Here is a 15,139-nt window from a genome sequence, read left to right as displayed (position 1 = left end):
TAGCTATCGTTAGCATTGTGTAGATGCAGTATAACGCTAGCTAGCTAGCTATCGTTAGCATTGTGTAGATGCAGTATAACACTAGCTAGCTAGCTATCGTTAGCATTGTGTAGATGCAGCATAACGCTAGCTATCTAGCTATCGTTAGCATTGTGTAGATGCAGTATAACGCTAGCTAGCTATCGGTAGCATTGTGTAGATGCAGTATAACGCTAGCTAGCTATCATTAGCATTGTGTAGATGCAGTATAACGCTAGCTTGCTAGCTATCGTTAGTATTGTGTAGATGCAGTATAACGCTAGCTAGCTAGCTATCGTTAGTATTGTGTAGATGCAGTATAACGCTAGCTAGCTAAGCTTGAGGGGAGACCTCCAGATTTTAGTTAGCTATCGTTTGCATTGCTAGCTATTTTTGAAGAACATTCTATTGACAACGTTGCCGTCTGTCTAAAGTATATTTGACAACATGATGATGATGATGATGATGATGATAATGATGATGATGGCGAAGCTGTTTTCTACTAAATATGTGCCTACTTTAGCAATGACATCGTATTCCCAAGTCCCTATAGTGTAATTTACATTAGCCATTAGCCATTAGCCATTAGCCATTAGCCATTAGCCATTAGCCATTAGCCATTAGCCATTAGCCCCGATTCAAAGCCTCCTCTTCTGATGGGGTGCCGTCACTACACTACACCCACATGCAATGCGCTTGTAAATTATGTGTTGAAAGCAATTTAGAAACGTTAAATAAATAAAAAATACATTTAAAAGCACTTCAGATTAACTGCATCGTTTCACTTCCCCCAGGCAGACCCCCCAGGCAGCCCTCCCAGGCAGACCCCCCAGGTCCCTTCAGGGTGAGATTGTCATCCAGTCAGTCTAGGTGAGGTTCAGAGTACCAATAACAATCAGACCTACTCTAAACCACCACAAGGGTTATCCAAGGTGAGCCCAGCTGCATGACTCTAATCAAAGTAGGCCGGTTTCTCAGCATGGAGAGAGAGACAGAGAGACAGAGAGAGACAGAGAGAGAGAGAGAGAGAGAGAGAGAGAGAGAGAGAGAGAGAGAGAGAGAGAGACAGAGAGAGAGAGAGACAGAAAGTGAGAGAGAGAGACAGAGAGAAAGCAACAGAGAGAGAGAGAGAGAGACAGAGAGAGAGAGAGAAAGCGACAGAGCCAGAGGGAAAGAGAGAGAGACAGAAAGTGAGAGAGAGAGAGAGAGAGAGAGAGAGAGAGAGAGAGAGAGAGAGAGACAGAGAGAGGCTGAGAGAGAGAGAGACAGAGAGAGAGAGAGAGATTCCTAAGAGGAGACTTCTACAGGACCTTAAATATACCATCCCTGGCACGGCATCGATCTCAGGTGTCCAGCAGAACCATTAGCAGCCAGATAGATAGCTCAATTACATTATCACATGGACTAGTTATGTTTCATGTTTAAATGACATTGGCTTCAGACTGGGTTGTGTCTCCCAAATGGTACCCTATTGAAGTCTGGGTAAAGTAGTACTCCAGGCAGAGAGGTGGGTGTAGTGTAGCGTAGGGGATTAATACAGTCTAACTCTATTTCAGGTTAATTCACCTGTCACTTCACTAAATGAATGAGGGCAGTTTAGCCAAATATTAAAAGAGACAGAAAGCTGTGTTCTGGAAGAGTTTTTATCCAGGTGGCTTTAGGCTGAAGAGAAGGTAGCCTGCCCTGGTAGCTCAGTCTGAGGGAACTGAAGAGATCTGATAGCCTGCCCTGGTAGCTCAGTCTGAGGGAACTGAAGAGAAGGTAGCCTGCCCTGGTAGCTCAGTCTGAGGGAACTGAAGAGATCTGATAGCCTGCCCTGGTAGCTCAGTCTGAGGGAACTGAAGAGATCTGATAACCTGCCCTGGTAGCTCAGTCTGAGGGAACTGAAGAGATCTGATAACCTGCCCTGGTAGTTCAGTCTGAGGGAACTGAAGAGATCTGATAACCTGCCCTGGTAGTTCAGTCTGAGGGAACTGAAGAGATCTGATAGCCTGCCCTGGTAGCTCAGTCTGAGGGAACTGAAGAGAAGGTAGCCTGCCCTGGTAGCTCAGTCTGAGGGAACTGAAGAGAAGGTAGCCTGCCCTGGTAGCTCAGTCTGAGGGAACTGAAGAGAAGGTAGCCTGCCCTGGTAGCTCAGTCTGAGGGAACTGAAGAGATCTGATAACCTGCACTGGTAGCTCAGTCTGAGGGAACTGAAGAGATCTGTTAACCTGCACTGGTAGCTCAGTCTGAGGGAACTGAAGAGATCTGATAGCCTGCCCTGGTAGCTCAGTCTGAGGGAACTGAAGAGATCTGATAACCTGGCCTGGTAGCTCAGTCTGAGGGAACTGAAGAGATCTGATAACCTGCCCTGGTAGCTCAGTCTGAGGGAACTGAAGAGATCTGATAGCCTGCCCTGGTAGCTCAGTCTGAGGGAACTGAAGAGATCTGATAGCCTGCACTGGTAGCTCAGTCTGAGGGAACTGAAGAGATCTGATAACCTGCACTGGTAGCTCAGTCTGAGGGAACTGAAGAGATCTGATAACCTGCCCTGGTAGCTCAGTCTGAGGGAACTGAACAGATCTGATAACCTGCACTGGTAGCTCAGTCTGAGGGAACTGAAGAGATCTGATAACCTGCCCTGGTAGCTCAGTCTGAGGGAACTGAAAAGATCTGATAACCTGCACTGGAAGCTCAGTCTGAGGGAACTGAAGAGATCTGATAGCCTGCCCTGGTAGCTCAGTCTGGGGAACTGAAGAGATCTGAAGAGCTCAGTCTGGGGAACTGAAGATAGCCTGCCCTGGGGAACTAAGAGATCCTATAACCTGCAGTCTGGGGGAACTGAAGAGATCCTATAACCTGCCCTGGTAGCTCAGTCTGAGGGAACTGAAGAGAACCTATAACCTGCACTGGTAGCTCAGTCTGGGGGAACTGAAGAGATCTGATAACCTGCCCTGGTAGCTCAGTCTGAGGGAACTGAAGAGATCTGATAACCTGCCCTGGTAGCTCAGTCTGAGGGAACTGAAGAGATCTGATAACCTGCCCTGGTAGCTCAGTCTGAGGGAATTGAAGAGATCTGATAACCTGCACTGGTAGTTCAGCCTGAGGGAATTGAAGAGATCTGATAACCTGCGCTGGTAGTTCAGTCTGAGGGAACTGAAGAGATCTGATAACCTGCCCTGGTAGCTCAGTCTGAGGGAACTGAAGAGAAGGTAGCCTGCACTGGTAGCTCAGTCAGAGGGAACTGAAGAGATCTGATAACCTGCACTGGTAGCTCAGTCTGAGGGAACTGAAGAGATCTGATAACCTGCCCTGGTAGCTCAGTCTGAGGGAACTGAAGAGATCTGATAACCTGCACTGGTAGCTCAGTCTGAGGGAACTGAAGAGAAGATAGCCTGCCCTGGTAGCTCAGTCTGGGGGAATTGAAGAGATCTGATAACCTGCACTGGTAGCTCAGTCTGAGGGAACTGAAGAGATCTGATAACCTGAACTGGTAGCTCAGTCTGAATGAACTGAAGAGATCTGATAACATGCACTGGTAGTTCAGTCTGAGGGAACTGAAGAGATCTGATAACCTGCACTGGTAGCTCAGTCTGAGGGAACTGAAGAGATCTGATAACCTGCCCTGGTCGCTCAGTCTGAGGGAACTGAAGAGATCTGATAACCTGCCCTGGTAGCTCAGTCTGAGGGAACTGAAGAGATCTGATAGCCTGCACTGGTAGCTCAGTCTGAGGGAACTGAAGAGAAGGTAGCCTGCCCTGGTAGCTCAGTCTGAGGGAACTGAAGAGATCTGATAACCTGCACTGGTAGCTCAGTCTGAGGGAACTGAAGAGAAGGTAGCCTGCACTGGTAGCTCAATCTGAGGGAACTGAAGAGATCTGATAACCTGCACTGGTAGCTCAGTCTGAGGGAACTGAAGAGAAGGTAGCCTGCACTGGTAGCTCAGTCTGAGGGAATTGAAGAGATCTGATAACCTGCCCTGGTAGTTCAGTCTGAGGGAACTGAAGAGATCTGATAACCTGCACTGGTAGCTCAGTCTGAGGGAACTGAAGAGAAGGTAGCCTGCCCTGGTAGTTCAGTCTGAGGGAACTGAAGAGAAGACAGCCTGCCCTGGTAGCTCAGTCTGGGGGAACTGAAGAGATCTGATAGCCTGCCCTGGTAGCTCAGTCTGGGGGAACTGAAGAGATCTGATAACCTGCCCTGGTAGCTCAGTCTGAGGGAACTGAAGAGATCTGATAACCTGCCCTGGTAGCTCAGTCTGAGGGAACTGAAGAGATCCTATAACCTGCACTGGTAGCTCAGTCTGAGGGAACTGAAGAGATCTGATAACCTGCACTGGTAGCTCAGTCTGAGGGAACTGAAGACATCCTATAACCTGCCCTGGTAGCTCAGTCTGGGGGAACTGAAGAGATCCTATAACCTGCCCTGGTAGCTCAGTCTGAGGGAACTGAAGAGATCCTATAACCTGCACTGGTAGCTCAGTCTGAGGGAACTGAAGAGATCTGATAACCTGCACTGGTAGCTCAGTCTGAGGGAACTGAAGAGATCTTATAACCTGCCCTGGTAGCTCAGTCTGGGGCAACTGAAGAGATCCTATAACCTGCCCTGGTAGCTCAGTCTGAGGGAACTGAAGAGATCTGATAACCTGCCCTGGTAGCTCAGTCTGAGGGAACTGAAGATATCGGCTTTATCCTAAACCGCTAGTCTAGATTTATCCTAACCCTGCTAGTCTAGATTTATCCTAACCCTGCTTGTCTAGATTCATCCTAACCATTCTAGTCTAGATTTATCCTAACCATTCTAGTCTAGATGTATCCTAACCATTCTAGTCTAGATTTATCCTAACCCTGCTAGTCTAGATTCATCCTAACCATTCTAGTCTAGATTTATCCTAACCCCGCTAGTCTAGATTCTTCCTAACCATTCTAGTCTAGATGTATCCTAACTATTCTAGTCTAGATTTATCCTAACCCTGCTAGTCTAGATTTATCCTAACCATTCTAGATTTATCCTAACCATTCTAGTCTAGATTTATCCTAACCCTGCTAGTCTAGATGTATCCTAACCATTCTAGTCTAGATTTATCCTAACCATTCTAGTCTAGATTTATCCTAACCCTGCTAGTCTAGATGTATCCTTACCATTCTAGTCTAGATTTATCCAAACCCTGGTAGTCTAGATTTATCCTAACCATTCTAGTCTAGATTTATCCTAACCCCGCTAGTCTAGATTCTTCCTAACCATTCTAGTCTAGATTTATCCTAACCATGCTAGTCTAGATGTATCCTAACCATTCTAGTCTAGATTTATCCTTACCCTGGTAGTCTAGATTTATCCTAACCCCGCTAGTCTAGATTCATCCTAACCCCGCTAGACTAGATTCATCCTAACCATTCTCGTCTAGATTTATCCTCACCCTGGTAGTCTAGATTTATCCTAACCCCGCTAGTCTAGATTCATCCTAACCCCGCTAGACTAGATTCATCCTAATCATGCAAGCCTAGATTTTGATCACATTCATTATAATGAAAATTGTGGCTATGATAAGAATAAGGTCTGTTGTATGATTGTAATTCACCCTCCACCAACTGTAGCCTGCTGTGCACTGGCACTACACAGCGATGTGGTCACACAACCGGCCTTATCCCTTACGCTTCACTGGAAGAGCAATAAGAGCAGTAAGAGACCAGCCACGACCGGGAGACCCATGGGGCGATGCACAATTGGCCCAGCATCGTCCGGGTTAGGGGAGGGTTTGGCCGGCAGGGATATCCTTGTCCCATCGCGCACTAGCGACTCCTGTGGTGTTGCCGGGCGCAGTGCGCGCTGACACGGTTGCCAGGTGTACGGTGTTTCCTCCGTGTTTCCGGGTTAAGTGGGCATTGTGTCAAGAAGCAGTGCGGCTTGGTTGGGTTGTGTTTCGGAGAAAGACGCTCTCGACCTTTTGCTTCTCCCAAATTCGTTCGGGAGTTGCAGCGATGAGGCAAGACTGTAACTACCAATTGTGGATACCGAGACATTGAGGAGAAAAAGGGTGTTAAAAAAAGAGAGCGGTAAGTCAGTAGTCAAGCAGAGAGTGTAATAAACTACATGAACTACATACCTCCGTCCACTGTAACCTGGGGTACACTGGCACTGACCAGCGACATGGTCACACAGTCCACCGTTAAGGCAGGCGCAGTCCTTGCTGCAGTTGATGCCATACTTGCCCACTTGGCACGGCTGGGCACACACTGAGCCCTGAGGAACACAAACAGAATATATATATATACTGGATCAGACACTGAGCCCTGAGGAACACAACCAGAATATATATACTGGATCAGACACTGAGCCCTGAGGAACACAACCAGAATATATGTACTGGATAAGACACTGAGCCCTGAGGAACACAACCAGAATATATATACTGGATCAGACACTGAGCCCTGAGGAACACAACCAGAATATATATACTGAACCAGACACTGAGCCCTGAGGAACACAACCAGAATATATATACTGGATCAGACACTGAGCCCTGAGGAACACAACCAGAATATATATAGTGGATCAGACACTGAGCCCTGAGTAACACAACCAGAATATATATACTGGATCAGACACTGAGCCCTAATATACTGGATCAGACACTGAGCCCTGAGGAACACAACCAGCATATATATACTGGATCAGACACTGAGCCCCGAGGAACACAACCAGAATATATATACTGGATCAGACACTGAGCCCTGATATACTGGATCAGACACTGATCCCTGAGGAACACAACCAGAATATATATACTGGATAAGACACTGAGCCCTGAGGAACACAACCAGAATATATATACTGGATCAGACACTGAGCCCCGAGGAACACAACCAGAATATATATACTGGATCAGACACTGAGCCCCGAGGAACACAACCAGAATATATATACTGGATAAGAGACTGAGCCCTGAGGAACACAACCAGAATATATATACTGGATCAGACACTGAGCCCTGAGGAACACAACCAGAATATATATACTGGATCAGACACTGAGCCATAATATACTGGATCAGACACTGAGCCCTGAGGAACACAACCAGATTATATATACTGGATCAGACACTGAGCCCTGAGGAACACAACCAGATTATATATACTGGATAAGACACTGAGCCCTGAGGAACACAGCCAGAATATATATACTGGATCAGACACTGAGCCCTGAGGAACACAACCAGAATATATATACTGGATCAGACACTGAGCCCTGAGTAACACAACCAGAATATATATACTGGATCAGACACCGAGCCCTAATATACTGGATCAGACACTGAGCCCTGAGGAACACAACCAGAATATATATACTGGATCAGACACTGAGCCCTGAGGAACACAACCAGAATATATATACTGGATCAGACACTGAGCCCTGAGTAACACAACCAGAATATATATACTGGATCAGACACTGAGCCCTGAGGAACACAACCAGAATATATATACTGGATAAGACACTGAGCCCTGAGGAACACAACCAGAATATATATACTGGATCAGACACTGAGCCCTGAGGAACACAACCAGAATATATATAGTGGATCAGACATTGAGCCCTGAGGAACACAACCAAAATATATATACTGGATCAGCCACTGAGCCCTGAGGAACACAACCAGAATATATATACTGGATCAGACACTGAGCCCTGAGGAACACAACCAGAATATATATAGTGGATCAGACACTGAGCCCTGAGTAACACAACCAGAATATATATACTGGATCAGACACTGAGCCCTGAGGAACACAACCAGAATATATATACTGAATCAGACACTGAGCCCTGAGTAACACAACCAGAATATATATAGTGAATCAGACACTGAGCCCTGAGTAACACAACCAGAATATATATATTGGATCAGACACTGAGCCCTGAGGAACACAACCAAAATATATATACTGGATCAGACACTGAGCCCTGATATACTGGATCAGACACCGAGCCCTGATATACTGGATCAGACACTGAGCCTTGATATACACAATATACAGTATACTGAGTCTACAAAACATTAAGAAAACCTTCCTAATATTGAGTTACACCCCCCCCTTTCCCCTCAGAACAGCCTCAATTAGTACGGGACCTGGACTCTACAAGGTGTTGAAAGCGTTCCACAGGGATGCTGGCCCATGTTGACTCTACAAGGTGCTGAAAGCGTTCCACAGGGATGCTGGCCCATGTTGACTCTACAAGGTGCTGAAAGCGTTCCACCGGGATGCTGGCCCATGTTGACTCTACGAGGTGTTGAAAGCGTTCCACAGGGATGCTGGCCCATGTTGACTCTACAAGGTGTCGAAAGCGTTCCACAGGGATGCTGGTCCATGTTGACTCTACAAGGTGTTGAAAGCGTTCCACAGGGATGCTGGTCCATGTTGACTCTACAAGGTGTTGAAAGCGTTCCACAGGGATGCTGGCTCATGTTGACTCTACAAGGTGTTGAAAGCGTTCCACAGGGATGCTGGTCCATGTTGACTCTACAAGGTGTCGAAAGCGTTCCACAGGGATGCTGGCCCCATGTTGACTCTACAAGGTGTCGAAAGCGTTCCACAGGGATGCTGGTCCATGTTGACTCTACAAGGTGTTGAAAGCGTTCCACAGGGATGCTGGCCCCATGTGGACTCTACAAGGTGTTGAAAGCGTTCCACAGGGATGCTGGTCCATGTTGACTCTACAAGGTGTCCAAAGCGTTCCACAGGGATGCTGGCCCATGTTGACTCTACAAGGTGTCGAAAGCGTTCCACAGGGATGCTGGTCCATGTTGACTCTACAAGGTGTCCAAAGCGTTCCACAGGGATGCTGGTCCATGTTGACTCTACAAGGTGTCGAAAGCGTTCCACAGGGATGCTGGCCCCATGTTGACTCTACAAGGTGTCTAAAGCGTTCCACAGGGATGCTGGCCCATGTTGACTCTACAAGGTGTCTAAAGCGTTCCACAGGGATGCTGGCCCATGTTGACTCTACAAGGTGTTGAAAGCGTTCCACAGGGATGCTGGCCCATGTTGACTCTACAAGGTGTCTAAAGCGTTCCACAGGGATGCTGGCCCATGTTGACTCTACAAGGTGTCTAAAGCGTTCCACAGGGATGCTGGCCCCATGTTGACTCTACAAGGTGTCTAAAGCGTTCCACAGGGATGCTGGTCCATGTTGACTCTACAAGGTGTTGAAAGCGTTCCACAGGGATGCTGGCCCATGTTGACTCTACAAGGTGTTGAAAGCGTTCCACAGGGATGCTGGTCCATGTTGACTCTACAAGGTGTTGAAAGCGTTCCACAGGGATGCTGGTCCATGTTGACTCTACAAGGTGTTGAAAGCGTTCCACAGGGATGCTGGCCCCATGTTGACTCTACAAGGTGTCTAAAGCGTTCCACAGGGATGCTGGTCCATGTTGACTCTACAATGTGTCTCAATGCTTCCCACAGTTGTGTCAAGTTGGCTGTATGTCCTTTCGGTGGTGGACCATTCTTGATACACAGGATATCATTTTGAGTGTGAAAAACCCAGCAGTGTTGAAGTTCTTGACACAAACCGGTGCGCCTGGCACCGACTACCGTACCCCGTTCAAAGACACTTAAATCTTTTGTCTTGCCCGATCACCATCTGAATGACACACACAATCCATGTCTCAATTGTCTCAAGGCTTAAAAATGAACCTGTCTCCTCCCCCTTCATCTACATGTCTCCTCCCCCTTCATCTACATGTCTCCTCCCCTTCATCTACATGTCTCCTCCCCTTCATCTACATGTCTCCTCCCCCTTCATCTACATGTCTCCTCCCCTTCATCTACATGTCTCCTCCCCCTTCATCTACACTGTCTGAAGTGGATTTAACAACATCAATAAGGGATCATAGCTTTCACCTGGATTCACCTGGGCAGTCTATGTCATGGAAAGAACAGTGTTGTCCTAATGTTTTGTACACTCGGTGTATAGTGGATCTGTTTGATACAGAGACATTAATACATGAAATTACAGTCAAGATTATTGGAAGAACACAGGAACACAGACTAGTGGTATGACAGAGTGAGGAAGAAGAGAGGAAGTTGAGGAGGAAGAACACAGGAAAACAGACTGGGGGTATGACAGAGTGAGGTAGAAGAGAGGAAGTTGAGGAGGAAGAACACAGGAAAACAGACTAGTGGTATGACAGAGTGAGGGAGAGGAAGTTGAGGAGGAAGAACACAGGAAAACAGACTAGTGGTATGACAGAGTGAGGGAGAGGAAGTTGAGGAGGAAGAACACAGGAAAACAGACTAGTGGTATGACAGAGTGAGGAAGAAGAGAGGAAGTTGAGGAGGAAGAAAACAGGAAAACAGACTAGTGGTATGACAGAGTGAGGGAGAAGAGAGGAAGTTGAGGAGGAAGAACACAGGAAAACAGACTGGGGGTATGACAGAGTGAGGGAGAGGAAGTTGAGGAGGAAGAACACAGGAAAACAGACTAGTGGTATGACAGAGTGAGGGAGAAGAGAGGAAGTTGAGGAGGAAGAACACAGGAACACAGGCTAGGGGTATGACAGAGTGAGGAAGAAGAGAGGAAGTTGAGGAGGAAGAAAACAGGAAAACAGACTAGTGGTATGACAGAGTGAGGGAGAAGAGAGGAAGTTGAGGAGGAAGAACACAGGAACACAGACTAGTGGTATGACAGAGTGAGGAAGAAGAGAGGAAGTTGAGGAGGAAGAACACAGGAACACAGACTAGGGGTATGACAGAGTGAGGGAGAGGAAGTTGAGGAGGAAGAACACAGGAAAACAGACTAGGGGTATGACAGAGTGAGGGAGAGGAAGTTGAGGAGGAAGAACACAGGAAAACAGACTAGTGGTATGACAGAGTGAGGGAGAAGAGAGGAAGTTGAGGAGGAAGAACACAGGAACACAGACTAGGGGTATGACAGAGTGAGGGAGAGGAAGTTGAGGAGGAAGAACACAGGAAAACAGATTAGTGGTATGACAGAGTGAGGGAGAAGAGAGGAAGTTGAGGAGGAAGAACACAGGAACACAGACTAGTGGTATGACAGAGTGAGGAAGAAGAGAGGAAGTTGAGGAGGAAGAACACAGGAACACAGACTAGGGGTATGACAGAGTGAGGGAGAGGAAGTTGAGGAGGAAGAACACAGGAAAACAGACTAGGGGTATGACAGAGTGAGGGAGAGGAAGTTGAGGAGGAAGAACACAGGAAAACAGACTAGAGGTATGACAGAGTGAGGGAGAAGAGAGGAAGTTGAGGAGGAAGAACACAGGAACACAGACTAGTGGTATGACAGAGTGAGGGAGAAGAGAGGAAGTTGAGGAGGAAGAGCACAGGAACACAGACTAGGGGTATGACAGAGTGAGGAAGAAGAAAGGAAGTTGAGGAGGAAGAACACAGGAAAACAGACTGGGGGTATGACAGAGTGAGGGAGAAGAGAGGAAGTTGAGGAGGAAGAACACATGAACACAGACTAGGGGTATGACAGAGTGAGGGAGAAGAGAGGAAGTTGAGGAGGAAGAACACAGGAACACAGACTGGGGGTATGACAGAGTGAGGGAGAGGAAGTTGAGGAGGAAGAACACAGGAACACAGACTAGGGGTATGACAGAGTGAGGGAGAAGAGAGGAAGTTAAAGAGGTAGAAGTAGATCAACGATAATGTCTGATTATAACCACTCAAACCGAAGTTCATTGTTTTTTTTTCTGTAGACGAAGGTCAAACAGTGACATATTTCTTGTGATCCTGTAGGTCAACAGAGGTCAAATCGGGTACATCTTTTCTATCTGTTGTTAACATGATAACAATGTCCTACCGTCCATCCAGCGGGACAGGAACACTCTCCACTGACGTGATGACAGGATCCTCCGTTCTGACAGGAACAGCTCTGATCACACCGTTGTCCATGACTACCACTGGGACACCGCTCACCACAGCTAAGGGATAGAACAGATACTGGCTTACAACACACACGCATTGTGTGGTATGGTGGTATGGGGTGTGTGTGTGTGTGTGTGTGGTGTGTGTGTGTGTGTGTGTGTGTGTGTGTGTGTGTGTGGTGTGTGGTGTGTGGTGTGTGTGTGTGGTGTGTGGTCTGTGGTGGTGTGTGGTGTGTGGTGTGTGGTGTGTGGTGTGTGTGGTGTGGTGTGTGGTGTGTGTGTGTGTGTGTGTGGTGTGTGGTGTGGTGTGTGGTGTGTGTGGTGTGGTGGTGTGTGGTGTGTGGTGTGTGGTGTGGTGGTGTGTGGTGTGTGGTGTGTGTGTGGTGTGTGGTGTGTGTGTGGTGTGGTGTGTGGTGTGTGGTGTGTGTGTGGTGTGTGTGTGTGTGTGGTGTGGTGTGTGGTGTGGTGGTGTGTGGTGTGTGTGTGTGGTGTGTGGTGTATGGTGTGTGTGTGTGGTGTGGTGGTGTGTGGTGTGTGGTGGTGTGTGGTGTGTGTGTGGTGTGTGTGTGGTGTGGTGTGTGGTGTGGTGTATGGTGTGTGGTGTGGTGGTGTGTGGTGTATGGTGTGTGGTGGTGTGTGGTGTGGTGGTGTGTGGTGTGTGTGGTGGTGTGTGGTGTGTGGTGTGTAGTGTGTGGTGGTGTGTGGTGTGTGTGGTGGTGTGTGGTGTGTGGTGGTGTGTGGTGTGTGGTGTATGGTGTGTGGTGTGGTGGTGTGGTGGTGTATGGTGTATGGTGTGTGGTGTGTGGTGGTGTGTGTGTGTGGTGTATGGTGTGTGGTGTGTGGTGTGGTGGTGTATGGTGTGTGGTGTGTGGTGTGGTGGTGTGTGGTGTGTGGTGGTGTGTGTGTGTGGTGGTGTGTGGTGTATGGTGTGTGGTGTGTAGTGTGTGGTGGTGTGTGGTGTGTGTGTGGTGGTGTGTGGTGTGTGTGTGGTGGTGTGTGGTGTGTGTGGTGTGGTGGTGTGTGGTGTGTGTGGTGTGGTGTGGTGGTGTGTGGTGTATGGTGTGTGGTGTGTAGTGTGTGGTGGTGTGTGGTGTGGTGTGGTGGTGTGTGGTGTGTGTGGTGGTGTGTGGTGTATGGTGTGTGGTGTGTAGTGTGTGGTGGTGTGTGGTGTGTGTGTGGTGTGTGTGGTGTGTGTGTGGTGGTGTGTGGTGTGTGTCAGTACTGACAAGGCTCCAGAGTATCCCAGAGAACAGATGCAGTCTCCAGTCTGATGATGGCAGGTGGCTCCGTTGAGACACTGGCAGATGAGATGGCAGGCCTTGCCATAGTACCCAGGTTCACAGGGCTCTTCGCAGCGCCAGCCCTGGTACCCATCTGTACACACACACGCCCCCGTGATGGGGTTACACTTGCCCTCGTTTTGACACTGGCACCGGTTACTGCAGTGGGGGCCCCAGAAGTCACTCTGACAACCTGGGAACGGAGACACACAGACACAATCAACACGAACAGAACAGAAAGCAGATCGGCCCGTCGGGGTGTGGAGCTGGGGTGAGAGACCAGACGGACCACTCTGTATATTCACTGTTATATAATCACAATGCTCCTCAACTACCAGCCTGGAGACACAGCGGGGGTCAGAGTTCAACAACCAGCCTAGAGAGCAGAGAGCTGTGCTGAGGGAGCAGAGAGCTGTGCTGAGGGAGCAGAGAGCTGTGCTGAGGGAGCAGAGAGCTGTGCTGAGGGAGCAGGGAGCTGTGCTGAGCTGAGGGAGCAGAGAGCTGTGCTGAGCTGAGGGAGCAGAGAGCTGTGCTGAGGGAGCAGGGAGCTGTGCTGAGCTGAGGGAGCAGAGAGCTGTGCTGAGGAGCAGAGAGCTCTGCTGAGGGAGCAGAGAGCTGTGCTGAGGGAGCAGAGAGCTGTGCTGAGGGAGCAGAGAGCTGTGCTGAGGGAGCAGAGAGCTGTGCTGAGGGAGCAGAGAGCTGTGCTGAGGGAGCAGAGAGCTGAGCTGAGGGAGCAGGGAGCTGTGCTGAGGGAGCAGAGAGCTGAGCTGAGGGAGCAGAGAGCTGTGCTGAGGGAGCAGAGAGCTGTGCTGAGGGAGCAGAGAGCTGTGCTGAGGGAGCAGAGAGCTGTGCTGTGGGAGCAGAGAGCTGAGCTGAGGGAGCAGGGAGATCACACTGATAAGTTCTCATTGACAGATAAAGGTTGGTAGAGGCTGCATCCCCTAGAGCTCTGGTCTGAACTAGGCCACTGTAAAGGGAATAGGTGCTATTTGGGATGCAACCAGACAGACTGCAGTTAGGCAACCAGACAGACTGCAGTTAGGCAACCAGACAGACTGCAGTTAGGCAACCAGACAGACTGCAGTTAGTCAACCAGACAGACTGCAGTTAGGCCGCCAGACAGACTGCAGTTAGGCCGCCAGACGAGTGTTGACAGACTGCAGTGAGGCAGCCAGACAGACGAGAGTTGACAGACTGCAGTGAGGCAGCCAGACGAGTGTTGACCGACTGCAGTGAGGCAGCCAGACAGATGAGTGTTGACAGACTGCAGTTAGGCAGCCAGACAGATGAGTGTTGACCGACTGCAGTGAGGCAGCCAGACAGATGAGTGTTGACCGACTGCAGTTAGGCAGCCAGACAGATGAGTGTTGACCGACTGCAGTGAGGCAGCCAGACAGATGAGTGTTGACCGACTGCAGTGAGGCAGCCAGACAGATGAGTGTTGACTGACTGCAGTTAGGCAGCCAGCCAGACGAGTGTTGACAGACTGCAGTTAGGCAGCCAGACAGATGAGTGTTGACCGACTGCAGTGAGGCAGCCAGACAGATGAGTGTTGACCGACTGCAGTGAGGCAGCCAGACAGATGAGTGTTGACCGACTGCAGTGAGGCAGCCAGACAGATGAGTGTTGACCGACTGCAGTGAGGCAGCCAGACAGATGAGTGTTGACCGACTGCAGTGAGGCAGCCAGACAGATGAGTGTTGACTGACTGCAGTGAGGCAGCCAGACAGATGAGTGTTGACAGACTGCAGTGAGGCAGCCAGACAGATGAGTGTTGACTGACTGCAGTGAGGCAGCCAGACAGATGAGTGTTGACCGACTGCAGTGAGGCAGCCAGACAGATGAGTGTTGACCGACTGCAGTTAGGCAGCCAGACAGATGAGTGTTGACTGACTGCAGTGAGGCAGCCAGACAGATGAGTGTTGACAGACTGCAGAACAGAGAACAGAGCTGTCCTTGCTAAACTCCTCATCTA

The 15,139-nt window shown here is 49.0% G+C and overlaps 1 protein-coding gene and 1 long non-coding RNA gene across 6 annotated transcripts in view; one reads left to right on the top strand and one right to left on the bottom strand.

The window, feature by feature from the left end:
* megf11 (multiple EGF-like-domains 11) overlaps nt 1-15,139 on the bottom strand; it is a 400,084-nt gene that overhangs the window by 153,845 nt on the left and 231,100 nt on the right. The window contains exons 6-8 of the mRNA XM_052481104.1: nt 13,111-13,357; nt 11,821-11,941; nt 6,101-6,237 (exon numbers count right to left, since the gene is read on the bottom strand). Coding sequence (XP_052337064.1) covers nt 6,101-6,237; nt 11,821-11,941; nt 13,111-13,357 — 505 coding nt within the window. The remainder of the gene's footprint in view (nt 1-6,100; nt 6,238-11,820; nt 11,942-13,110; nt 13,358-15,139) is intronic.
* LOC127912201 (uncharacterized) lies at nt 8,439-9,431 on the top strand. Of its 5 annotated transcripts, XR_008081524.1 has the most exons (4): nt 8,440-8,572; nt 8,862-9,054; nt 9,152-9,247; nt 9,393-9,431. It is a non-coding gene; the product is annotated as an uncharacterized LOC127912201 (long non-coding RNA). The 5 variants fall into 5 exon arrangements; XR_008081523.1 differs by lacking the exon at nt 9,393-9,431 and having other exon boundaries at nt 8,439-8,572; nt 8,862-9,102; nt 9,152-9,330; XR_008081520.1 differs by lacking the exon at nt 9,393-9,431 and having other exon boundaries at nt 8,442-8,572; nt 9,152-9,337.

This window comes from Oncorhynchus keta, chromosome 26, assembly GCF_023373465.1.
Source record: "Oncorhynchus keta strain PuntledgeMale-10-30-2019 chromosome 26, Oket_V2, whole genome shotgun sequence".
Taxonomy (NCBI): domain Eukaryota; kingdom Metazoa; phylum Chordata; class Actinopteri; order Salmoniformes; family Salmonidae; genus Oncorhynchus; species Oncorhynchus keta.
Note: the sequence above shows the minus strand (reverse complement) of the source record. Positions and strands in the feature narration are given on the sequence as shown.